Source organism: Chionomys nivalis, chromosome 9, assembly GCF_950005125.1.
Source record: "Chionomys nivalis chromosome 9, mChiNiv1.1, whole genome shotgun sequence".
In the NCBI taxonomy this organism is placed as follows: Eukaryota; Metazoa; Chordata; class Mammalia; order Rodentia; family Cricetidae; genus Chionomys; species Chionomys nivalis.
The window spans coordinates 46,964,429-46,990,203 of record NC_080094.1 but is presented as its reverse complement, the minus strand read 5'-3'; the positions used below and the strand labels follow the sequence as shown (position 1 = coordinate 46,990,203).

General features: G+C 44.5%; 1 protein-coding gene across 1 annotated transcript in view; it reads left to right on the top strand.

Moving 5' to 3' along the window:
- Window positions 1–25,775, top strand: part of Acoxl (acyl-CoA oxidase like) — a 296,568-nt gene that overhangs the window by 86,363 nt on the left and 184,430 nt on the right. The window contains exon 10 of the mRNA XM_057781242.1: window positions 2,666–2,700. Coding sequence (XP_057637225.1) covers window positions 2,666–2,700 — 35 coding nt within the window. The remainder of the gene's footprint in view (window positions 1–2,665; window positions 2,701–25,775) is intronic.

The window sequence follows — 25,775 nt, the reverse complement described above, 5'->3', positions numbered from 1 at the left end:
CACTTTCTTTCCCTCCTTGTCCCTCCCTCCCTGTTTCCTCTGTGCTCCCAGCAAGGGCTTATCTTTCTACTATAGAGCAGCCACCAATTAAACTTTACTCCAAAGCTTATCAAAATATTCAGCCAGTAAAATTATCATATAATTAGCTGAACTGCAAGCCAGAAGTCTTTAACCACAGGAAATATAATGTGACCCAGTGTGTGGAGTCTGTAAGTTGCTCATCCCCACCTTGGCTGCAGTCGCGGCTTCTCATTTTTTCCCAGTCATTTCCTCTGTGTTCTGTGTGCTCTTAATGGTCCCCAAGGCCTTAAGAAAATACACGACAGGTTTAGCTGCGATAGATAATGGAGTAAATTCAGTTAAATGTAATATAAGATCATCCTGGTTTTTAATATTTCATGCATGCACATTTATATACTCTTTGTGTGTATGCATGTTCACATATGTGTGCATGCATATTTGTTGGGGGACGTGCATGTGTGTGGAGGCCAGGAGACAGGTGCTGTTCACCTGTTCTATCTATCTGTCTGTCTGTCTGTCTGTCTGTCTATCTATCGGTCTATCTATCTATCTATCTATCTATCTATCTATCTATCTATCTATCTATCTGGCAGGGTCTTTCTCAGACCTGGAACTCACCATGTAGGCCTGGCAGACTGACCAGAAAATCAGCCTGCCTGCTTCTTCCTGATGTGAGGGTTACAAGGGCCTGCTACCATATCCAGTTCTTTTAGTGTGGCTTTAAATGGAGTTTTCAACCCAAGTCCTTCTGCTTGCAAGACAAGCTCTTTATCAACTGAACCATCTTCTTTGTCCCTGCATGCATTGTGTGTTTGTGTGTGTGTGTGTGTGTGTGTGTGTAAACTTAGGCCTACTTTCCTGGGTTTGCTAATGTTTTGCCATGACTGGGTCTGGATTCTGGATAACTGCAGTGTTGTTTTGAATTATTCTGGAGCTGTGCTGTTCCACCAGTATCCAGGGGATTCTGTAACATGGCCAGCTGGACAGCAATTGGGCTTTCTTGCCTCAGTTACCTCAGTTTGCTCTCTTTCTCACTTTCTGTTCCTCACTCTTTCTATAATCCCATGGTCTGGAGTCCTTCCTGCCATCTTGCACCAAATGTGGTATCATGGCCATGTCATCTGTCACCCTCTCCCCATCTCTGCTGGGGGATAGCAAGGAAGCATGGATGGTATTTGGGGATTTTAAGGTACAACTTAGACTTTCAGACAGAAGCAATATTACAGGTGGTACTTAGATTTTTAGTTGCTGTGAGCTTCTTTAATGGCTAATGCCGTGGCTGGGCATAAGAGGGCTCACGAGACTTACATAGGTTCACTGGACATTGATTACATCTTTTCTATAATGAAGCACTTCCAAAGTTCTAAAAACAAATCGAAAATTAAGTTTTGGGATACAGTAACATTTTCACAGATGAGCATGGACTATAGTACTCATACAGGAGTTAATATTGGTAGCGTTTTCTGTGTTTGTCATGCATTTATACAATAAACACGGATGTAGAAAACATCTTCATCCGAACATTATTCTTTTTTTTTTCTTATTTTTATTTTATTTTATTTTATTTTTTTTTATTTTTTTTTTCCGAACATTATTCTTGAAAGGAAACAATGGTTCTGATCATTTTAAAACTAGGAAACTGGCATCGAGAGCCTCAGTAACTTGCTCTTGCAGCTGAACTCGACCCGCTAATTTGTCTTGTCGTTCACTGTTCACTGTGTGTGAAATGGCCAGGGCTCATGCCTTATGGTTTTGACCTTATGGTTATGACCATGTATGCTTGAGAGGTTTCCATGATACTGCTGCAGGTAAAGAGGACATCACAGCTTCATCTCAGCCTCCTGTCGCTGCTGCATCCAGCTGTCACATGTACCAATCCCTGAAGTTACATTTCCATTTGGGGCTTGGTTTCTCTACAGTCTTTAGAATGCGACTTGACCGGCCTTGAGATGATGGATAGCCTTAAATGCTAAGTGAATCCCCAGGAAACCTCTGGTCCAGGTGTCTAATCCCTTGGTGGTCTAGAGTCTACATGATGCTCCTGTGAAAGGGGTGACTAGGGGACCCACTCTTGGCTTTGCTGTACCAATGCAAACCTTGGTAATGGCTACATGTTGACACCCCATCCTTCCACTGCTGTCCCAAGAGCCCTAACCTGCAAGTTGCTCCCAACTAAGGATGCTTTCTGTCTGATCCGTGATGAAATACCCTTGGCTGTCTAAAGACCTTTTCAAAATATCATGATCCTTTCAAAGCAAAGTTGAAATCAAGGTGCTATCATTAGAAATGGCTGGGAAACAACAAGGCCCGTTAGGGTGTGTTTTAAGATTTACTTTTATTATGTGTATGAAGGTTTGTCTGCTTATGTATGTATGTGCATCATGTATGTGCCTACTGCCCACAGAGGCTAGAAAAGGACAGCAAATGCCGTGTCACTGAAGTTACAGCTGATTGTGAGCCACCATGTTGGTGCTGGGACATCTGCAAGAGCAGCCAGTGCTCTTAACCACTGAGTCATCTCTCCAGCCCCAGACATTAGGAAATGTTTAAAAATAATTGACCATATTGAGCTAATTTTCTTGTGATTTCAGCATGTCCTTTATATTATTTAATTTGTATTTTTCCTCTTTTTTCTTAATTGCAGCTTGGACTGACGATAGCCATCCGCTATAGCCACAGGTAAAGCTTTAAAATCTTTTTAAAAAGAAGTGGGCTTGTGGTTTAGAGGTTTTGGTTTTCTTAGGTCCTGAAGAATTTTGAGGTTTGTGTTCTGTTTTGGTTTCTTTTTTGGTGGCTGTTTTCCATGATGGAGATGGTACAATTGCAGTTGCTGTTTGAAGGAATGTGTGGTGGTGGTGGTGGAGGAATGGTTTTAGTTTTTGCTTATGCGTTGCAAGCTGGCCTCAACCTTGCAGTCCTGCCTCAGCCTCCCTAACACTGGGATCATAGGATCGCACCATGGTACTCAGTTCTGCCATTAGTGTTGTTTACAGACAGTCTCCCTGGTGCTTCAGCTTGGCTTGTTGTCTTATGATCCTCCTGCCTCTGCTTCCAAAGTGCTAAGATCACAAGTGTGACCCCTGTGCCCAACAACATTTTCTGAGTGACGTGAACTCGAGAAGCTCGACAGTAGGGTGCAGATGTGATTTGTGTGTAGCGTGTTGAGCCTGAGTCTGAGAATCAGAGTGAGGGGGTTTTTACCTGTGAGGCCAGGCCAGGCCTGTTTGTAGGGCTCTTTTCTTGCCCACCACGCCTTTCTCCTTCCTGCCTTCCTGCCTTTGGCAGAGGCAAAGGGCCTCGATTTTTGTCTTGCTTCATGATATCCACCCTGGTGCCAATCGCACCATGTCAATGAGAACAAAGCATTATTTTCTAGTGCCATCATTGTAGCCTTTTCCTGTGAATGTTTGCTTCTAGAATCATCTCTCTTGTGTGTATGCACCAAGACATACTGTGCTGAATGAATTAAAATGAAGGGTTGATAAGCAGTGTCTTCCTGTCCTCATGCACACTGTGTTCACCGCTTCCCCAAAGCGTCACCCTCGGATCAAAGGCGGGCAGCTCAGGTTAATCTGCTCATCTCTCCGCAAACAACTCAAAAGAATACTGGGCGTCGGAACAAATTTTCATCCTGAAGATACTTGTTACAAGTTGTATGTTCAATTTTGATCTAAGGGTGAAACTCAGACAGCTGCTGAGAAACAGAGCAGGTATGAACAGGAAGAGGGCAGGAGTGGACTTGAACTTCTCGGAGTTCATGTATGAGAAGGAAGGTGTTTGGGGAGACGTGTATGGAGCAGGTGGATGAAGGCTGCCCCAGACAGGTTCATGGCCATGCAGGGGGTAAAGCAATATCTTCCCCTTGCCTGTCACATAAGCTTATGGCTGAGGTCACATAACAAAAGGCAGATAATGAGAGGCCGATGTACACGTTCATTCAGTATGTTTTACACGAGTAGGAGGTTTTATAAGGAAACAAAGACCTAAAGTGAAGAAGCATTATTAGACAGGGGTATGAGCTAGAACAGTGGTTCTCAACCTGGGTTCCCTATCCCTTTTGGGGTTGCATATCAGATGTCCTGTACATCAGATATTTATATTACGATTCATAACAGTAGCAGAATTACAGCTATGAAGTAGCAATGAAATAATTTATGATTAGGGGGTCACCCTAACATGAGGAACTACATTAAAGGGTCGCAGCATTAGGACAGTTGAGAACCACTGCTCTAGTGTGGATAAAATGATGGACCTTTTTTGCTCAGATCTTCTCTGTGCTCTGGTGTCTTCAGAGGTCAGGATGCTCCTTTGCGAATTGGGAGGGTGCTCTAAAGAGTCTTGCGATCTGTTTTGGTGATCTTCTCTTCTGCAATCTTCTCATGCCAAAGGACCATATTTTGGAGTAACAAGTCCCAAACCTATCTTCCGTCTATGTGTTTCCCGAGTCCGGTGTGTGCATGGTGTTTGGATGGTATTGCAAAAACACTGTCCTGAAGGAGTGTGCTGTCTCCTCATCAGCACAGCTGGGTTGTCACAGCTGATGAGATGCCTCTCGCCGTGCCCTTAAGACACATTCACCCATCAGTGCACTCATGGGCTGTGTCTACCTTTTAGTTACAAGGGATGTTGATGTCATAAATACAGCACATGAATGTCTTGTCCTTGCTTCTACTCCTTTTGGACTTATATCAGAATTAGAGTCCTAATTACATGACAATGCTCAAGTTAATTGTTTTGAAGATTGTTCATACTATTTCCTTGTCATTGCTATGTGAAATGGAGTTGTATCAAGTCCACACAGTTCTGGTTCCTTCAGAAACAGTTGGGATGGAGAATTTCATTGTTATGTTTTAGCAGAACCCAGAGACTGGAGTGAGAGTTTCCTGAGTCTTCTTTGTTTGAACAGGAAGCCTTTGAGGGCAAGGTTTGGGTCTTATCACCAGACCTTTTCAAAATTTCCCATAGAAAGGCCAGCGCAAGAGTGAGGAAGATGAGGGAAACCCCGATCAACCTCTGCAGTGGTTGGAGATGGATTCGAGAATCAGGAAAAGGCAAACCTGGTTCCAGAGTGACAAATGAGGAGGAATGGCTTTTCTGTAGAGCAATGGGTGGAGGCATCGTAAGGAGATGAGTGTGAGGAGGAAATGAAGGAGTCGGGAAAATCACGTAACCTTGATGAGCAAGCATTTCTCAGGCTGCTGTGGACAGAAGTGGGGACAGAGCTCTTCCAGAGCAGGAGGGGACCTTGCATGATAACTAAGATGCTTGAGGCTGCAAAACATCCAGGGGTGCTTCAGCTGTTAAATCTGTCCCATTAAAAAGAGGATGCTGTTCAGGATGAAGAATATCCCCCACAGCACACAGAAATGCATGTGTGCACACAGACTTTCACATTCATGCATGTACACACACACACACACACACACACACCATCTACATCTACTTCTGTATCTATCCCTTTGTATCCATTATTCCAGACCTGTTCATGTGGCACAGGGGTGCATGTGATATGCCACATAGGGTTGATGCTGAGGTGTGGGGAAGCGGAGGATAATGTAGCCATATTTGGATACTATAAATGTGCAAAGCAAGAAGAACACCTGCCATGGCTGATGGATATTTAGCAATGGGTCTTGCTCACAGTCCATTTATTATGGTCTTAATTTATTTTTATAAAGTCAAGTCATTTTTGTGCAGAGTGGAAAATTGTCTCTTTGATGCTTATTTCCCATTGTTTAGCTTGAGGTTTTGGGTGGAATCCACACAGTGTGACAACTGGGTAACCCCGAAAAGTGCCCTTTGCAGATAACAGCTCTTGGGGCCCCACCGCCTACGCAACGGGGAACAGTTTCCCCAGTGTGTGGGTGTTTCGTTTTGTTCTTTCTCTGTAAGGTTGAAAGAATTGCACTCTTCCTCCTTACTGATCCAGTGCGGCAGCCCGAAGCAGCACGTTCCCTCGTGGTGGATATCCCTGGGCAACCGTGAAAGAGGAGACAGGCAGAGAACTGGCACCTCACCTCTAGCTCTCCCCTCTGACACGGGGGCACCCACGTGAGCCAACCGTGTGGCATTTTTGCACGAGCCTCTACACTGATGTTTCAAAAGCAGAAGATAACAGCAGGGAAGCAGCCTGCGATAGGATGATTTTGTTTGCTTCTTTTGCTGGTTTTCTTTCTTAAATAGATAAGAAAGGAAACACATTTTCTATCTGCTACAGGTACAGGAAAGTCCACAGGAACATGAGTTTTAGATAAAACTGAACAATGGTTCTTCTCCAAAACAGACTTTTATCTCCTGGCTTCCTATAGTCCCGAAGTAAGGCCAACTTAGCTGTCATTGAGTGTCACATCAAGACATTGGGGTTATAGGTGACAATTCTTACAAAGGGTTTGACATCTCCAAGGTGTTCTGGATAGTTTTATGTCAACTTGAAACAGGCTAAAGTAATCTAAGAGGATGGAAACTCAATTAAGAAAATGACTCCATAATATCCAGCTGTAGGGAATTTTCTTAATTGGTTATTGATGTGGGAGGGCCCAACTCATTGTGTGTTTAGAGGTTCTATAAAAAATAACAGGCTGAGCAAGTCATGTTGAGCGGACCAGTGAGCAGCACCCCTCACCCCCCATGATCCCTGCATCAGTTCCTCCCTCCAGGTTCCTGCCCTGTTTGAGTTCCTGACCTGATTTGGTTATGGTGTTTCATCATAGCAATAGTAACCCTAACTAAGACACAGGGTTGTGGACCAGGGACGGGGAAGGCAGAACTAGAGGGCCTGCATGTAATCAGTACCCGAGGTGAGGAGTGTCTGTGCCCAGTGTGCAGACCTGTGGCTCAACAGGCACCCCAAGGCTGCTCCTAGTTTTGTTTTGAATGACTTAGCAAGAAGTGAAGGGGTCATGGACTCTTGTGTGTGACTTGGATTAGAATCAGATTCTGAAGTTGGCAGATGAATCAGAAAGCTTATTGAATGGACAGGTAATATCAAGCCAGTAATGAAACTGTCATCTTGAAATGCAAAAATAAAGAAAAGACAAGAAACAGGGTCATCAGGGCCATTGGGTTTTGATTTCAAGAGCTGGCAAATACCTAGTGACTCCCATTTGGAGCTGGTTTGATCTTGTGGGGTCAGCTGGGGGAGAATGTAGTTCTCCAGATTTTGTAAAAATAAAAAAATTGCCTTTCTACCCTTTTTTTCTATTTTCAAGAAATAGTTGTTTCTGTCACTAGTGCTCTGGCCAACTGCTTTATCTGTCTCTTTCTCAGACTTCACAGTAAGGCTCTGACCAGATTTATACACAAGAATTGCCAAGAATTATTTCTCTTTGATGGTCGAATCTTGAAAGTCAAGCTATCTTTAGAAGGTTACATTTTTTCATTACCTTCCTACAGAATATTATTCTCAAGGGTCAGACTACAGATCTCCATGGAGTGTTCAAATCATATGTTTTTACTTAGTGTTTTGAGGACTGTGGGCTATGTTGTAGGTATTTCATGGCAGAACTCAGCACAGGCTTGGAGATGGGTCTAGAGAGTGACAGATGCTCTTTAGGCTGTACACCTTCTGGTACATCTTCTGTCCACCCCAACCCCACAGTCCCTTGTCTCTTCTCGAGTTAATGGCCTTATCTTTTAGGGACCTTTCCATCAACCCTAAATGGTTGCATACCATCACCCTACCCACAGGGTTGTCTCCAGGGATCATCTGCCCACCAACAAAGGGATCTTCCTCAAACACAGATCTGATAATACTTTTCTGCCCAGAAGCCTCTGTGGGCTTCCAGCCCCAGAGCATGAAATCCAGATTCTTAGCATGGTATTCTGGATTCATTCCTGGTCCATCTCCTCTCAAGCCTCATATGTTCTCATACCCTTGATGCTGTTATTCACTTTGATAAAGTAGCTTACCTCATCTCTTTTATATCAGTGAACTCCTACTTCATTTCAGTCAGCCTCTTGGGACGTTGTAGTCTTTTTGAAGACTTGTCAGGAATTCATTCTCCTCTCGGTTAGGGCTCAGGGTGTTTCTCAAGACAGATTCTCTGTGTCTACTTACCATCTTTATCTAGAGATGTGAAGGATGGATTATGTTCTCGTCATCCCACATTGGGCCTGTTCTATGCTATTCCCTCCCCAGTTAGCTCTTGGCCTAGAGCTAAGGTCATGGACACAGTGCCGTGTTGGTGGGTCTGAGAAAACGTAGATTTTCTTTTACAATCACTCCTTTAAAAAAGTGACCTTTCCCTTATTTTAAAAAGACTGAGATAACTGTATTATTTTTCTCACTACAATGATAAAAATACTCAAGCAAAGCAACTAGAAGATTTCTTTTGGCTTGCTGTTTGAGGGTACAGTCATTAGAGGAAGTAATGAGGATAAAGGAAGGCATGGCAGCAGGGGTATGAGGCAGGGAAAGGAAAGTACCAATATCCAGATGGCCTTTTCTCTTTCCCATTTTTTCTCAGTCCCAAACCCCAGCCACCTATGATTGGTAGTATCATCTACATCCAGGACAGGACTTACTTCTTAACCAGTTCTTCCATAGACATATCTGAAAGTGTATCTAAACAATTCCCTAGGCATTTCTAAATCTAACAAAGTGGACGATCAAGATGATTTCAAGTTCACCCTTATCGATTTGGCACCCAAGCCCGTGATTTTAAACCATAACATTCTACCCCAAGAACCTTAAGTCCATCTCATTAGGCAAAATGTATTTAGTCCATCTCTAAGAACCCTCGAAGCCTAACAGTTCTAATATTGTTCACCAGCCCAAACTCAGTGTCTTCCCTGAGATCCAAGATAATTTCTTACCTCATATAATCTTACCCTTTACATACAAAAATGAAAACCATATGCTTCCAAAATAAATTGGTGCAGAGTAGATGGTAGTATTTTAACGCAGAAACAGGAGGATAACGAGGAAGATTAGATGAAAGTACAACCTAAGCTAAGCAAAGGAAACACCAAACTCTGAAGTTTTGTCCAGCATCTTGGGCTCGTGATAGCATCATCTGGACGCCAGTGGACTTGGGTAGTACCACCTATTCAACTCTGTTGCCCGTGGCAACTGTAGCTCTCCACCTCCAGCTGACTCCACTCAGTACCTGCAGCTTTGCTTGACAAATACCGCACATCTACGGCATCTCTAATATATTTGGGATCTCCACTGCCACTAGGTTTCACTTTTAAGGTTTGTGCATAACCAACCCAGAAGTTGTTTCAGAGGCTCTGACCCTGTTACACATCACATCACATAAAAGTTATTGTAGAACCTTGTGCAAGCTTTCACAACCGCCTCACTCCTGCATCTCATGGGTTCATGAGACCAGCACAGTATGGATGCCACCTCCAAATTCTGCTTTCAGCTCAAGGTGTGTGTAGCATGTCCTTCCCTTCTGTAGTGGCCTTTGTGCACCTTGATGGCTGACTCTGGAGAAACACTTCTCTAGGTAGTTGTTTTCAATCAGAGAATCCCTTCAATGGCCTTCTCAGCTTAAGTTCTCCCCTTTTAAACAACTCTAATTGATACAAACGGAAACCTATGGTAGGTGGGATCTTGACCTCAGATGACCTTTCCTACTGGTTGGAGCAGAGTAGGAAGTTTCTCTTTAGTGGCGCTAAGTCCTTATCTCAGCTGCTCATCTACACCCACCTTCGCCACAAGGTTCAGATTGCTCACAACACCCTCCACCAAGCCACACATTTTCATGTTTTCTTCTCTTTCACACTGTAAATATGACTAATAACAGCAAGCAGTAACCGTGCCACAGGCAGTACAAAACCAAATGTACTTTGCCAGACTATGACCTGAATAGATTTGCTGGAGTCTGGTGTTGGGGTAGGATCAAAGGAGTGGTGGTAGACATGATCTCAATCAGGAAGAGGGGAAAGCACGCACACGTGCACTCACACACACTTTCCTTGGAACTCTGTCTGGGCTGCCTGTTGGAAGATGCTCCTCACCTTGAGGGTACGCCTAACCTCCATCAGGGTAGTCTCTGGAAATGCTCACACAGACATGCCTAGTAGTGACTCTCCTATGCCCCAGCAAGTTGATAGTTAAGATTAATCATCACAGTACTCAAATCAAATGGGCCCAAATTCAGCATAGCTCAAATTAAAAATCCCAATGATCTCTCATGTAGAAATCAACAAGCCAATTACTAAACTCTTTTATAAAGATAAAGATCTAGAGTAACTATGTTAATCAGACCTTCGCTACTGTGGCCAGATGTGTGACAGAAACTCTCTGAAGGAAGGAATGATTTACTTTGGCTCACAGTTTCAGTTCATCATGGCTAAAGGGTGTGGTGGAGCCAAGTTCCATTCCTCCAGGTAGCTCATGGCAGAAAGGGTGTCTACACTGCTGACTTTCTTTCTCCCTTGGTTTCATTTGGCTTCCTCCCTATGTGATGGTGCCTTCCACAACCTGAGGAGTGCTTTATCTTAAGATTAATTCTCTTAGGGAACCACCACGGACGCTCCTAGAAGACATATGCTTTATTAATCTTCTCTTTATTTCATCAAGAGGATAGCCAATAACAGCCCATTATGCCAGCAATCTTCAAAACAAAACAGAACAAAACAGAATCACGAGAGCTGCATTTAAATCTCATTGTAATGTTATAGTAATCAGTCCAGTGTAGGGTTGGTGAAAGGATAGACATATAGTGTGTATGTGTATACACACACACACACACACATCCCTTACCACATATCATCCCTCAATGTAAAACTTAAAGCTACACACCTGGGAAAGGATTAAGAGAAAATCTTTGTGAGCCTCTGCAAGACACAACTTTCTTCAGTCTTAAAAAAAAAAACAAAACTGCAGTATAAACGAAAAGGTTGGAAACGTAGATCTTATTAATTAAATACAAGTGTTGCTTGAAAAGCGGGGCTAAGAGATGAAAAGACGATCCACAAATTGGGAGAAAAATATTTGTGCAATGCGCATCTGACAGGAGACTTGGATGGGGAACATATAAAAACCTGTCACGGCCCCCTTGACAAGGAAACAAAGGAGCCCCACTTAATTTATGAACAGAAAGCTTTGAACTGCGAAGAGATGTTTGACACCATCAATTATTAAGGAAACGAAAATATACTGAATGTACTTTAGAATGAGTTAAGAGAGCCAATCTCCTCCAACCCACACAAAGCAGCTGAGGAGATGTGGACCCTCCCATTAGGGGAGAAGGCAAAATCGTGCAGCCACTTTGGGGAATGATTTTGGTAGTTTCTTGTAATGGTATCTACTTAACGATTTAACGATTTTACTTCTGGATATCTACACAAGAGAGATGAAACGGACCTGTGTGCCGATGTTTATGACACGTCTATGTATAACAACAGCCTCAAACTGAAAACAATCCCTAGCATCCTGGGAAACGGACGAAGGCTAGCACAGCCATGTGATGAAATACACTTGGAAGTGGAAAGGCTCTGTAATGAGTGAAAGGATCCAGGCTCAAGGGCACACAGACGATGCAATTAGCGTTGTATAACCTGAAGACGTCCAGTTGCATGTTAGCGGTGTCCCGGGAGGGTGCAGGGATTGACTGGAAACACATCTGAGGAGCTTGAGGCTGGGATGAGAGGTGTTTTCAATCCTGATCATGACGGTCATGCCTTGTTTCAAAGGAGTTTTACTGGGATGGGTTTGCAAGTGTGAGCTAAAGAGGTGAGGTAGGGAACCCTTGCACCATTTTTGCTAGGGCTCTTTCTAGAAGGTGGTGTTTCCAGTTCTGTCTTCCAAGGCTCCTTTGTGGGGGCCAAGGCGGGTATTTCATTTGGAACTGTGGTGTGTGCTATGTGCCCGGCGGGAGGCCAGGAGTTCATGTTTTGGCTCGCCTTATCACTTTCCAGGAAGCTGTTAAGTGCGCAGATACACTCAGCTCTCTCTCTCTCGTCTTTCTAAGACTTGCCACATAAACACAGGTGCAGCCAGGTCTTTTGTCAGCTGTGGACATTCCAGATGGAAGAGCACTTGAGTGAGGCCTTCTCATTGGGACAGTTCAGCCTGAGGTAATTGGATTTGACCTTGTCCTTCACCCTACAAGGCTGCTGTCAGGTGCGAGACTTGAGGGGTCTCCTGAGCCCTTAGGGCGCTGGACCAATGCGCTCGGCTTGGCTTAACTTCCCTCCTAGGAGCGGGTGTGGGTCCCTGAGGTCACATTCCAGGAGGCACAGCTCAGCTATCCATCTGGAAAACTCACCCAATGCTGACCTCTCCCTGGAGACCGAGGAATGGGGTGCAGCTGTTCGCAGCTCTCCCCAGTGAGAAAGCAGCTCCATGTTCTGCTCTGGTGAAAGTGGCAGGTGTCACTCCTGTTTCCACTTGGTTGACTGCCACTGCTTGCTGGGCAGAGGGCAGAGCAAGAAATGAGCCCAGAGAAGTCCAACCACATGCTTAGCACCGCACTGAGCATGCTCGGTACTTCACCAAAAGAGGCAATACTGTTACTGTTCTTCCAGGGCCAGCTCTGTTGTGCTGATGATAGCCAGACGGGAGACAGGTGTGTGTGTGTGTGTGTGTGTGTGTGTATGAGAGAGAGAGAGAGAGAGAGAGAGAAAGAGAGAGAGAATGGAAAAATGAATGGAAAGAACCTGTTGCTGGATAGTGGGAACTGGCTCATAGTCTGGTGGGCTACGGCCTGACTTGAAAGCCTGGTTTGCTCCTAGATTCTCAAAGTATTTTCTCAGATTTTGTTGCGTGGGGAGACCAGTGTCACAATTTGAAGATTCTTCGAAGCTAGCCATGCAAAGTTTTACATCTGCATGTGCATGCCTTATTTTTTTTTTCTCTATGAATTGTACTTTGGTTGCTCGTGTTCCTAAAAATCCTGAAAGTCATCTTTCAATCACAGGGAGGTTGACCCGTTGGGGATGGCTGGGCATCTCGTAGGACGTGCTTATGTCGTCAGCTGTAGACCAGGCGAAGGGGTGGTGTTGAGGCAGGTCTTTCTCTTCTTTCCTGTATCACGTAGCCTTCATTTCCTGTTGAGGCTGATAGAGCCTCAGATGCCAAGTAGAGAAGCCGCTGTCGAAATCTACACTCCCAGAACTTCCCTACAGTGGGTATGCCTTCTCAGGCCAGCATCTGCCTCAGATATTCAAGCTCATTTCTGTTCTCTGTAAAGTCCATGGTGGGGATGGATGATGAGTGGGTACTTGAGGGTATGGAAGGGGCTCTATCTGTGTACTCCATGCCAGTATCTGCAGGTTTCCCTCTAGGGATCAAGTTGTCTTCTCCCCATTCATATGGTTGTTGACATAAACTGGGCCAGTGTGCTTGGCCTCTTAGTGGTATATGGTGTGGTTATTTATTTATTTATCATGCATGCATGTGTGTGTGTGTAGGTGCATGCTTACATGGTTTTTTTTTTTTTTTTTTTTTTTTTTCCCGAGACAGGGTTTCTCTGTGGTTTTGGAGCCTGTCCTGGAACTAGCTCTTGTAGACCAGGCTGGTCTCGAACTCACAGAGATCCGCCTGCCTCTGCCTCCCAAGTGCTGGGATTAAAGGCGTGTGCCACCACCGCATGTAGAGGCCAGAGGTTGATGCTAGTTGTCTTCCTTTAATACCTTTTGTCCTATTTTTGAGATCAGGTCTCTCAATGAACCTGTAACCCACTCACTTGGCAAGAATAACTGGTTAGCAAGGCCTAGAGGTCCTCCCGCCTTCTCCATGACACTATGGTTATAGGTATTTACTACCATTTTTACACGGGTGGTTGGGGTCCCAACTCGGGTCCTCATTCCTGTATGGCAAGTATTTTACTGACTGAGCTGTCTCTTTAGCCTTAGTATGGTTTGTTGATGTTTCTCCTGGGTGATTGCTTCTAAACCAGAGTGATTTTGACCCTCAAGGGATGTTTGTTGATATTTCTGGCTAACCCAAGGTCAGAGACGTTACTTCAGGTGTTTGATGGGTAGAGGCTGGAGATGTATGCATTCTTTAATACACAAATATAAAACAGCCCCTTAGAACAGAGAATCACCTAACTCAAAACATGAATAGAGTCCAAGTGGAAACCCACTGTAGACAGAGAGCCCCAGTGGCCAGCATAATGAACATCTATCCTTCATCTTCAGAACTTGGAAGGTATCATGTCCTCAATCGGCACAGACTGAATCAGGTCTGTTATTTTATTTGTTGAATTTGTGTTGTTTAAACATAAAGATTAAATCAGCTTTCAAATAATATTGGCAATGAGTGAGCCAGCATGGTTGTCTCTTTAGCATGATAGATGACTCTAAACCCACCGATGGCTGCCTGACAATGGTCAAGAGGCAGGAAGCAACAGCCTTCCTACCTTCCTGGTTGGCCTTTCAGTAGAGGCTCATGGGAAGGCACTATTGTGTTAGCTAGCTTTCTTGTCCATGGAACAGAAGGCTCTGCATAAGCTACTTAAAAGGAGGAATGGCTATTTTTGCTCATGGATTCTGAAGGTTTGGTGCATGAACATCCCCGTGTTCCCTGGTAGGGAGCAGGTGCTCCTCCTCTGACCCAGTTAGCTTTCCAGAGCTGTGATAGAGATCATGACCAAAAAAATCCCAGTGCTCCCTGGCAGGGAGCAGGTGTTCTCCCTCTGACCCAGTTAGCTTTCCATAGCTGTGATAGAGATCATGACCAAAAAAAATCTCCGTGCTTCCTGGCAGGGAGCAGGTGCTCCTCCTCTGACCCAGTTAGCTTTCCATAGCTGTGATAGAGATCATGACCCAAAAAATCCCCATGCTCCCTGGCAGGGAGCAAGTGCTCTCCCTCTGACCCAGTTAGCTTTCCATAGCTGTGATAAAGACCGTGACCAACAGCAACCTGGAGATGGAAGGATTTACCTCATCTTACAACTCAGGTCACACTCCATCGCTGAGGGAAGTCATAGCCGTGAGGAGTGTTGTTGATTGGCTTGTTATTCATGGCTCTAATTTCCTGCTTTCTTGTATAATACAGAACCACCTTCTCAGGGTGGCACTGCCCACCATGACCTGGGCTCTCACACATCAATCATCAATCTAGAAAATGCTCTGCATGTCTGCCCACAGGCCGATCTGATTGAGACATTTTCTCAGTCGAAGTTCCCTCTTCCCAGAATATCCTCGCTTGTGTGTCAAAATAACAAAAAGAAACATAATTGGCAGACCTCCCTCTTTGTATCATTGTGATGAGTGCAGATTCCATCCTAATTCCAAGTAAAAACTCAGCTGATGTTGAAAATGAAACTCAACCAGCCACTCCAACAACTGCTTTTAAAATCAAGTGTTCTATTTAACTCATAATCTAAAGAACTGCTTACTAGTTTGGCACTTACATGTGGAGGAATGATGGTAAGCAAATGGCCAAAATAATCTTTATTTTCCTATAATTAAACTATTATGCTTCTGCATGAGCAAAACAAACAAACGAAAAACAACAACCAAATGTTAAAAAAATAAACACAAAAAAACTCCCACTGCAATTAACAGCACACAGTGGTCTTGAATCTGAGTGGAGGTGTTTCAGGCAGCGGTCCTTGATTTTGCATGAGGTGTTCTGAAGCAAGGCTGTGGTCCTGCTGTGTAATGTGGATGGACACTGCTAGAAATGCCTCCGGTTCATTTGACGTTCGATTCTGAGTTGATGTTTGGTTGTTTGAACTGAAGAAATCTTACACGGCTACTAGATTTTTTACAAACTTCATCCACAGCTTCAGAAGCTGGCTCTTAAGTAACAAGCAGTTGCTTAAATCCTGTCATTGTAGCTACCATGACCCTCAAGGGGGTGTAATCAATTCTGTTTTGAAGGCGAGGGCATCTATTCTGAGAGGTCAAGGAACCTGTCCAAGGCCACGTGGGCACTTAATGAAGATCACCGTCTTCCAATAATGCTAGGATTCTCTATGCATCTTGGAATAGTAGTGAACATAAGATCCATTTGAGAAAATATTCTCAGAAAAATCAAAGAACTACTTCATAAGAGAAACTACAGGAATATAACTTTATAAAGAAATGAAATGTACAACATAAGCTGTGAACTAAAAGACTGCTGTGAGGTCCATGAGGGGACATGCCATGGAAATCTAGCTCTCCTGCAGGATCTCAATGACTATAACTGTGTTATGATTCATGATGCTGCTAAGACCTAATAATCCCTGCTGGACTTCAGAGGCTTCTTTGATTGTTTCTTTCATTTCTTCCACAATTACTTTGTGTCAGATAGTATGCGCTTAACTGTGAGCAAAGAGAAAGCCCAGCCCGACAGCTGTAAACAGTAACTATGTATTTTCTTACTTAATGATTCTTGAAGTGGAGCAGTTTCAGGGTGGTTATTTTGTGGCTCAGTGACATCTTCAAGGACCAAGGTTGCTTTGATCTTTCTTCTCTGCAGCCCTCAGCCTGTTAGTTTTGTCTTGACTGACTCCCTTGTGGTCACAAAATGGCGCTGGGGTTCTTACTACATCAGGCACGTGTAATAGGATTTAGCAGCAGAGGAAGACCCATACTTTCCTCTATGTTTCTTTTTAGTAGATGGAAACCTTTTCCAGAAACCCTTCCAGAGACTTCCCCTCATTCCAGATTGGCTAGATGGACCTATGTGGTCCTTCCTAAGGTTGGCACTGGGGAGGAACCGGGATGCCTCTGGCACAGCAGATCCACAGAGAAAGGTGGACTGTGGAAACAAAATGGCGGTTCTATTACAGAGCAGGGAGGGAAGAGGGATGAGGCCAGCAACTGGAAATATTGCTACATATTTAAAACTATTTTTACTAAAGACAATCTCAAACATGAGAGAAAGCGATAGCAGGTTTCCAGGTTCTTTTCCTCCAGTTTCTGCAGTTATCACACTGTGGACAGTGTTTATTCGCCACTATTCCTTTCATCTCCTGGAGAATTTGAAAACGTCCCAGACACACACTGACGTTCAATGATCTACACATGCTGAAGACCTCCTTCATACTTCTGCCCAGATCCAAGGGAGAAAGAAACTACTTCACGGGCTAGAGATTAGGAAGGACTAACTGGCTTAACTGCTTTGTGCTAGAGAAATGACAGCGCTCTAGCCAGCTGTAGTGTGTCTTTCTCCTGCGAGACTGAGACAGGAAGACCTTAATTTGAAGCTTGCCTGTGCTACATACATCACAGAACAACAGCAACAACAAAACCAAAACAAGTGTCAGAATTTCTCAGAGGAAAAAAAACGGCACTCAGAGGAAAGAGTTCTCTCTTCTTTTGTTCTGGCGGCATCTGGAGTCTTTTGTACATGGGGAAGCAGCTGTCCTAGGAAGTCTGAGACCGGGATGCGCCCTCCTCCCTGCCGCTCAGCCTCAAGTTTGTAGTTTCCACTCTGGCTGATGAGGCGAATGCTTTCTAAGAGTGGGCTTGGGTTTGATGACACCTGTTTCTGCATGTTAATAGATTTCTGGGGGAAGATAGAACCGGTGATGTCATCTGCAGGTGTGTGAGCCTGTGGTGGCGGTCTGCTGTTTGGCATTTGTTTCGTGAGGCATTGTAGTCACATCTGTCTCCGGCAGGCTGCGTGGTGAAAGCCAGAGGCAGCGAGTCACTGTGGCTGTGCTGCAGACACGTGTACTTTCCCCAAAGCTTTGGCTGATTTCAGTTAGTTATGGAACAAAATACAAATGTTGTTTCTTTAAAATGCCACGGTGGCCGTCGGGGTGTATTGCCATGCACCCTCTTCTGCGTTTCCTGAGGCCACCTGCCTCATGACACACTTGAAAGCTTCTCTTCCTCTCCCTGAAACAGGAAGCTTGCTTTCTTATTTTCCTTGGGTTTTAAAGCACATCCCTCTTTGAAGAGGGTTCACATACTCTCTGTGGGGTTGCACCTTTGTTTATAACATTAAAAAGAATTCTCCAGTTCGCTCCACACTTCTTCTTCTCCACTATAAAGGTCACACAGCACAGAGCTCCCTGCTCAGCATATATCAGCCTGGGCTGATTTTATCTGTGTGTGCTTTGTAAAATGTTTGTATTTGCATAGGTCGTTTAGATACAGAAACACTTTGCATTACTATATTTGAAAATCGAGAGAGAAACTTGTGACAGTCTATGCATGGTCTAGGTGGCTTCTGTAAGCAATAGCACCAGTCCCTTAGTATAGGTTTGCAGAGCATGTGAGCTATAGTGAGATGTCCCTTGTTTGCATGACGTGCAGTTCTGTGTGGTGTGAGGAGCCGATCTGACCTCAATACATTTTGTTTGACATGCGCAGCTGGGGTGCGAGAGGATAGTTCAGGCCATTGCAAAGAATGCAAAAAGAAAATAGACACAATCTATTCGTCAGGACACAGTGAAAGGGAGACTTACTGGGCCTGGATCATACCAGGAGGATGGAGAAGAGGAAAACTAACCTGGCACCCAGAGAGCAGGAGGGAAGCGCAGCTGTTGTTGGCTGCTGGGGTTCTCTGAGCAATGCACACTGATGCATGCCCTTTCCAACTTGTGGGATCGTCCTCAAGGCTAAGGGGACATAAGGTAAACCAGGCGTCTAGCAGTGGCTTCTAAGATTCCTGGCCTGTGAAGCCCTGCTCTGCCTCCCCAGGCATCCCTGGGTTTCCCCTTAGGGCAGAGGAGGAGGCTATGATGATGAATTGATGAGTCTTTAGGAAGTTGGTCCCTCATCCTTCCCAAGTCACAGGGATGCTGCTCTGAGCCCAGTTCTGGTTTCCTCCTGCCTGGCCCCTCCCCTTTCCATGTTCTAGGAGGAACTGGAAACAATATAGTGATGTTACAAAGAGTTTACTCCAGCTGCTTCAGAAATATTAAGCTATGCAAGATTTTGCTAAAGAAGTACTCAAGGATCAGTAGCATACTGGCCAGACTTGTCTCAAAACTGTGGAAAGATTTGGACCTCTGACATAATTAAAATTTATGCTGGGAAAATGTTTCTGCTAATGTTTAGCAATTAATTGCCACCGATTAAAGTCCATTCCCATAGCACAAAGAAACACCCCAGGTGTGGGGATCCACAGACATGAACCTGTTCCACCTTGACTGGAGGTCCGAGAGTTTTGAGCTTAGTATTTTTGCTCTTTTAAAGTTGTTGACAGCAGGTGTGGCTACAAACAAGATATTGTGACCCAGGGTGTGGTTACTTGGTGCTTTGGACATTAAGATGGCCCATAGAGGTGGATCTGTTCCACTCTGACCAAAGGTCAGAGAATTTAAGCCCATTTCTGCTCCTTTATTTTAAAATAGGAGGTTTGACATAGGGAGTGGCTGCTACAGGATACTTGGTCTAGGATGTACCCATTACATATTCTGCCGGAAACATCCAATGCTTTACTCAGTAAATAATGCTTGATACCTCAAGTACTGAAGCAAGTGACTGCTGTGGTTGTCCTTTGTGTCACGTTAAAGCAGTCTTTTGCCTTCTTTTTTCCTTTTGTATTGGGGTATAAAAGTATATAAAAATTAACCACGGGCAAGTTCAGTATTCAGTATTCACTGAGTTGCCCTCCTGGTCCTATCCTGTGTCTCCGTGTTTCTTTCACATCTCTGTTCCTCCTACCTAACATTTTTAATCCACATGCCCCTACCCTAAAACCTACGAACCCATTATGGCTGAACCACACAAAAATCACCCTAAATATGTGGTTTATGACACCCTGGTCCACAGCTGGCCATTAACCCCTTCCCATATCAAAGAGCATGCCGAGAATGTTATAATTAAGACCTGTGTAAGCTCAAACAGTTTCTATGAATGCTGGTTTCTTTTGGGGTGCCAAAACTGGACGTATGCGCTATTATTTTGAAAGGATTTCTTCCTTAGTTTCCTTGAGTGTGAGGTGAGTTCTCACTGGGACTCAGGGGTATTTCTCCGCTATAACAGTATTGGTTTCACACTTTGTCTCTGACTCTCTCTTTCCCGGTGTGGGTGTGGGTGTGGGTGCATGCACACCCCCCCCCCCACACACACATTCACATACATATGATTGCTCCTGAAGGGCCATGCTGCAGACCTATGTACAGGTAGACCTTGAGAAAGGTCCCTGGCAAAACCTCCGCTGCATTCGGAAGCTGAGGCATCTGTGTATTGCTTTTCAAAGTGGCAGCTTGGAGCCTCGCCTTGACTCAGATAGGACTCACTGTTGCTAGTTTCTTCTATAGCCATCTGGAGAAGGACGCCAGTATGCACTTACTCTCCATGAAGGAGCTTGGTGAAAAAGGTGCCCAAGATCCTCCCCTTTTGTCCAGAGCTTCACTTGGGTTTGCAGTCTGAGGTTAGGGGCTTGAGTAACCTAGGAGCAGTCTTAGGCTCACTTCCAGGTGAGTCTGTGTACCTCAAGCTCTTCACAGACAACCTGGGGAAGGGCACCCAGGAAGTGGAAGCTGGCTTGGCTGCATCTCGAGCATCAAAGATAGCTGGTTAAAATGGCCCCCTTTATTAGCGGGTCTCTGCTCTCCCATGAAAAAGTCCTGCGCAATTAAGACAGAGCCCACAGTAAACCCTAAAAGGGATTCCAGGCTTAAAAAGGCATTTTGGTTTGTTTGTTCACTTATGTATTTGTTTGCTTATTATTTTATGTGTATGGGTGTTTTGCCTACAAGTATGTCTGTGCCAAGTGCACACAGTCTGCACAGAGGCCAGAGAGGGCGTCAGATCCCCTAGGACTGGAGTTACAGATTGTTGTCAGCCACCACATGGGTCCTGGGAATTGAACCCTGGCCAGCGCTCTTAACTGCTGAGCCATCTCTCTGGCCCTGCATTTTCTTTTTGAAATATGGTTTTAGTTCATAGTATTGATCTTTGCACACTGTTCAGTGCCTCCCAAATCACACCAGGTACCAGACTCATCAGGAACTTGCAGAATAAAATATCTACTTTCCTTTTGATTGCCTATAAAATTCACCAGAAATTTGATGGCATATTAACAAAACAAAAGCAAAGCAAAAACAGCTTGACCAATACGGTTTGGCAAGAATGACTTAAAAATGGACTTTCCTGAAAGACCCCATGTTAATGAAAAATAAAAATACGTGATTTTTTTCCCCTTTGGAGCAGAAGTTTAAGGTGCCAGTGTGGTCAGCTGAGCTCTCAAAGGAACAGAGGAAGAACTTCCCTCTGACTGCTTTTGTGGCTGCATTTGTTCCAAGTTCCCCACTTCTCCCTCACATACATTCTGCTTCTTGACCCGGAACGGAGACTCTCAAAAATCCAACCCTGGCTACATTCATAAGTGGTAAACTTTTCAGTTCACACTGAGTAGTTGATGGGAATTTCAAAACATAGTCAAAGCCCATTCTTCGGAAGACAACACAAGTGCCTTGCCTTTCTGATGTCACTAATCCAGTGTTTGCACTGGACTGTCACTACGTCATGTCTGAGCAACTTGGGAGGATTTCCGGTGAGTGGGGCTGAGCGCATCTTGCTCTCCGAGTCGTTCACCCGTGGTGTTTATTCAGCAGGATTTCCTCACCAGTCTTCATCTTGGGATGCATTGCTTTTTTGTCACGGCGTTCAAAGCATCTCATGTGACCCCCACAGAGACGATCTTGTCAGGAGACTCAGGGAGCTCTTGTGAATTTTGTGATAACAGATAGCCAAGGCATAAAAGTACCTCCAGGGACTTTTGTTAGAGGGATTTGTGCTCTCAAAATTTCAGTCTCTCAGATCTGCAATGGGACCGTTCAGTGTGGGGAGGACATTGAGTGTCAGAACACACCTGTCCCTGACATAGTCCTTCCTGGTCCCCACAAACTTCACATAACCCAGAGGTCTCTGCCCCTTGTTTCCCACCTGACATTAGTGACCACTGTATACCGTGTCTCCAGATGTACTCGGGTTTCCTCCATCATAGAACTCAGGGGGTACCCAGCGGGTAAAGACAGAATGAGGAAGGAAGGTTCAGTGGGTTTGATGCTCTTCTGCGGAGGAAACTTTCTTCTTTGTCATGGCTAGCAGTCGTAGATATGACCTCTCCAAGGTGTGGCGTCAAACACACAGAGGCTCTAACCGTGTGGGGAACTTTCTGAGATGCTTCCTGATAGCCAGAACTCAGGTCCTGTAGGTGGCTGGTCTTCTCCCCATCTTAGACAAGCTGCCCTTGATTTCTCAGCAGGTTGACATTGCTAGTGTCAGGCCAGCCTTCTGTTGGAGTCCACATGTTCATTTTCTAGATGTTTCTAGAATGATCTATAGGTTATGTCCTTATTTATAGTTGGTGTAATAAGCGAACACTGTTCCACAGGGTTGTTGTTTTTCAACCACTCATGGTGGAAATGCATAGAAAATAACCCTTTAAAGTAACTTCAAGGCTGGCACGTCTCCTAAACATGCAGAATTCCCTTTTCTTGTACAGAGGGCAGACATGATTGAGGCCCCTCTGTTTTTGGAAGGCCATCCCTGTAGCATCCTCAGCTGATGCTACAGGGAGCTCTGATAAAAACACTGAGATGATTCTGGGTGGGTGAACTTTGACATAAAAGCCAAACTGCTGAGTTTGCAGACCGCCCTATTGTGAGGGTGAATATCAGCTTCCTTTGACACAGTTTGAACAGGACCTGTCCGTACTGTACACCGCAGGGCACTGTTTTCTTCCATCAGGTTCTCAGATGTCCATGAGTAACAACAGCCAGTACCCAGTTCTGGACCCAGGCTTGCTCTCAATTCCCAGGACAGGCCTTCGACTCACAGCCCCTGAACACTGTCCATTCAGCTGAGGCTGTTCCTCTTTTCCAGCTCAGAGACTTAATTCACTCAATTTAGAAGGATTTCTGATTTGGTAGGAAATTCAGCTTTCTTTTTAGATCGTGTCTGAGTTTTACTTCTTCCTCACACAGCACAGACCTTCCTGGAAACAGGGCCTCTGTTTGCCTCTCCTCACAGCCACACACAATTCCCAACATTCATTTAGAGAGACACATATCTGAATCATTTGAGTAAATAAATATCTTAATTCCCAAAGCATGTTATTTGCTGATAAGTATTTAATATTCTTTTAATGATTATGTGCATCTGTTCTCTCTCTTTCATTTCTGGGTGTCAGCACAGTGATAGGTATTTAGTTCCTTTCAGAAAAGCTCACCCACCCTCAGACCCCATTGCTGGATATGGGCTTGGGGTGGGCGTCCATGTCACCACAAACCATCCCAGTGTAGGGATATGGGGGATGGGTTGGCACGTGTTGAAGGTCAAGTTCTAGCACCCGACACAAGTGGTATGTGTGTTTGTGCGTGTGTGTGTTTACATGTGTGTGTGTGTTGTTCCCTTTGTTGTTTGTTTGAAACTCTTGCTCTATAGCCAAGGCTAACTTAGAATTCACTTGAAGCTCAGGCTGTCCATGAACTCATGACAGTCCACCTGCCACAGCTTCCCAAAAGCTGAGATTAAAGCACGAGGCACCATGCCCTGTTAAGCAGATGATTTAGCTGTACTGAAATTTAGCTTCTTCTAGAAATGTAACTTTACTGATTGTGGTGGTTTGAATGGGAATGGCCCACATGGGACTCATAAGCTTGAATGCTTGGTTGCCAGTTGGTAGAAGCATTTGGGAAGGATTAGGAGATGTGGTCTTGTTGGAAGAGATGTGCATTGGGGGCAGGTTTTGAGGTTTCCCAAACCACTCCCAGTTAGCTCTCTGCCTGTGCTTATGGATCAACATGTAAGCTCTCAGCTACTGTCTCAGCACTGTGCCCGCCTACTGCCACAGTCCCTATCATTATGTCACAGACTCTAGTTCTCTGGAACTGTGAATCCCAAATTAAATGCTTCCTTTTATACGTTGCCTTGGTAATGGTGTCTCATCACAGCAGTAGAAAAATAGCTAAAACACTAATACATCTATCTGTCAAAGGATCACTTTGTGGATTAACTTCTGTAACTCATGTGAATACACATAGCAGAGTAGTCACATGGACAGTTGGGACCCTTGTTCTGTAAGTCTTCACTTCCTTTCTTTCCAAAATACACATACACAGTCACCCTACAAGAACCAAACGCTTCCCACTCTCTCCTTTTCTAGTCCCTCTCCTAAATGTCAGTGGACTACAGAGTTGTGGGGCCAAGATTCTCATGGGGACCCCAGTACTTGGCTGTGTTTGTCCTGATAGTAGTGTCGGAAGTTGTTGGCAAGGACTGTAACTTTTATGAGAGCCATAGGCCCTCCTAATTCCCAGTTTCTGGCTTGGTGACTCTCTCAGATCTTAGCTGTGTCAACAGGACAGGAGAGCAATGATCTCATTTGAACTTAAGTTCCTTTTGTAGTTTGCTTATGGGAAATAAATTACATATTCAAATTGTAATGGAACTTGGAGGAAGTTTTTAGTATCTGGGGGGAAACCATGACAGAAGGTGCCATTTAAAACGTATGAATAATGTACAAGCAAAAGGAATTCAAAGTTACGGGAGCAAACCTGTCTATTGGAGAGAATTGCCATGGGAACCAGAGATGCCAGTCCCGTCGCCTTCCTTCAACAAATGAACTTAATGCTGCAGCTAAATTTAGAATGCCTTCCGCATTGGAGTGCTCCTGAACTGGGTTTTGTCTTCTATTTCAGAAGCCTTCTATTTTGTCATCAAAGTGAACATCTGGGGACATTTTAATTGCTGTTTTGCATTGCACTCCATAGAATCTTCTGGTACCGCGTTCATTTACCAGCCGACTGCACACACTGCCTCATGGATGTCTGCACATACAGGATGAGATGCCGCCAGTGCTCCTGGTAGCTTCTGTCTATGGAAAACTGGAAGGTCAAGTGCTCATGATGAAGTAAAATTCACAGCTTCAACTGGTTTCTTAAACTCAGTTTTATTGAGATATAACACACATACATGAAATGTGCCTATTTAGCATATATAGGGGTTGGTATCTCCACCAAGTTGTGCAAGCGACTTCTGTCAATTCTCTGCCCGTTAGTGATTGCTTCCACCACCACCCCTTCGACTTGGCTCAAGAATTAATCTTCCTCTCTGTATAGGTTAACCTGTTTTGTTCTCATTCTGATAAAAATCACTTAAGAGATCTTTTGACTGGTGTTATTCACGGCTTTCCAGACATGGTGCAGCATGTACGGGTTGCCCCTTAGCTTCCTTTTTATGTTCCTGTGCAAGGATAGACCACATTTGATGGACCCACTTCATCGGCTGATGGTCACTGGGTTGCTGCTGCTTTGCGGCTCCAGCTGGGTATCATGTTCTTAGCAACAGACATGGACACGCCTTCACGTGGTGTGCTTCTGTTCGTCCTTAGGACAAAGTTGCTAGGTTGCATGGTAAGTGTATATTTAATGTTGAATTACTACCAAGTCGTTTTTCAATGTGGCTACATTGTTATATTTTGTCACCATCAGTTTGTAAAGTTCCACTTCCCATGTCCCCGCCTCATTGCCACCTAGATGTATCTGAGTAGGGTTTTGATTTCCATTTCTCTGTGATCGATTTTAGTGCACATTTCTCATGTACATATTGGGCCATTCGTGTGTCTCTTTTGAAGACTAACTCCTTAAACAATTGGCTCTGTTTGAACTCTGGGCTACTGAGTCTTTCATTAGTGAGCTGCCAGGATCCTGGCTGAGTTTGCATACCACTCTATTTGCTCAGAAATATGTGCTCTGAAATGTAGAATTATCCCTGTTGATGAGTTGGCGCCATATCTAAGAGACCGCTGCTTCCTCCCAAGGCCTCTCATACTTTACGGTCTGTTATCTCCTGTGAAATAATTTTAGCGTCTGGGTTTAGGCAAGTGAGTTAACTTTTGTTGATGGCATGAGGAAAGTATCAGGCTCCATTCTCTTGTATATGGATGGATATTC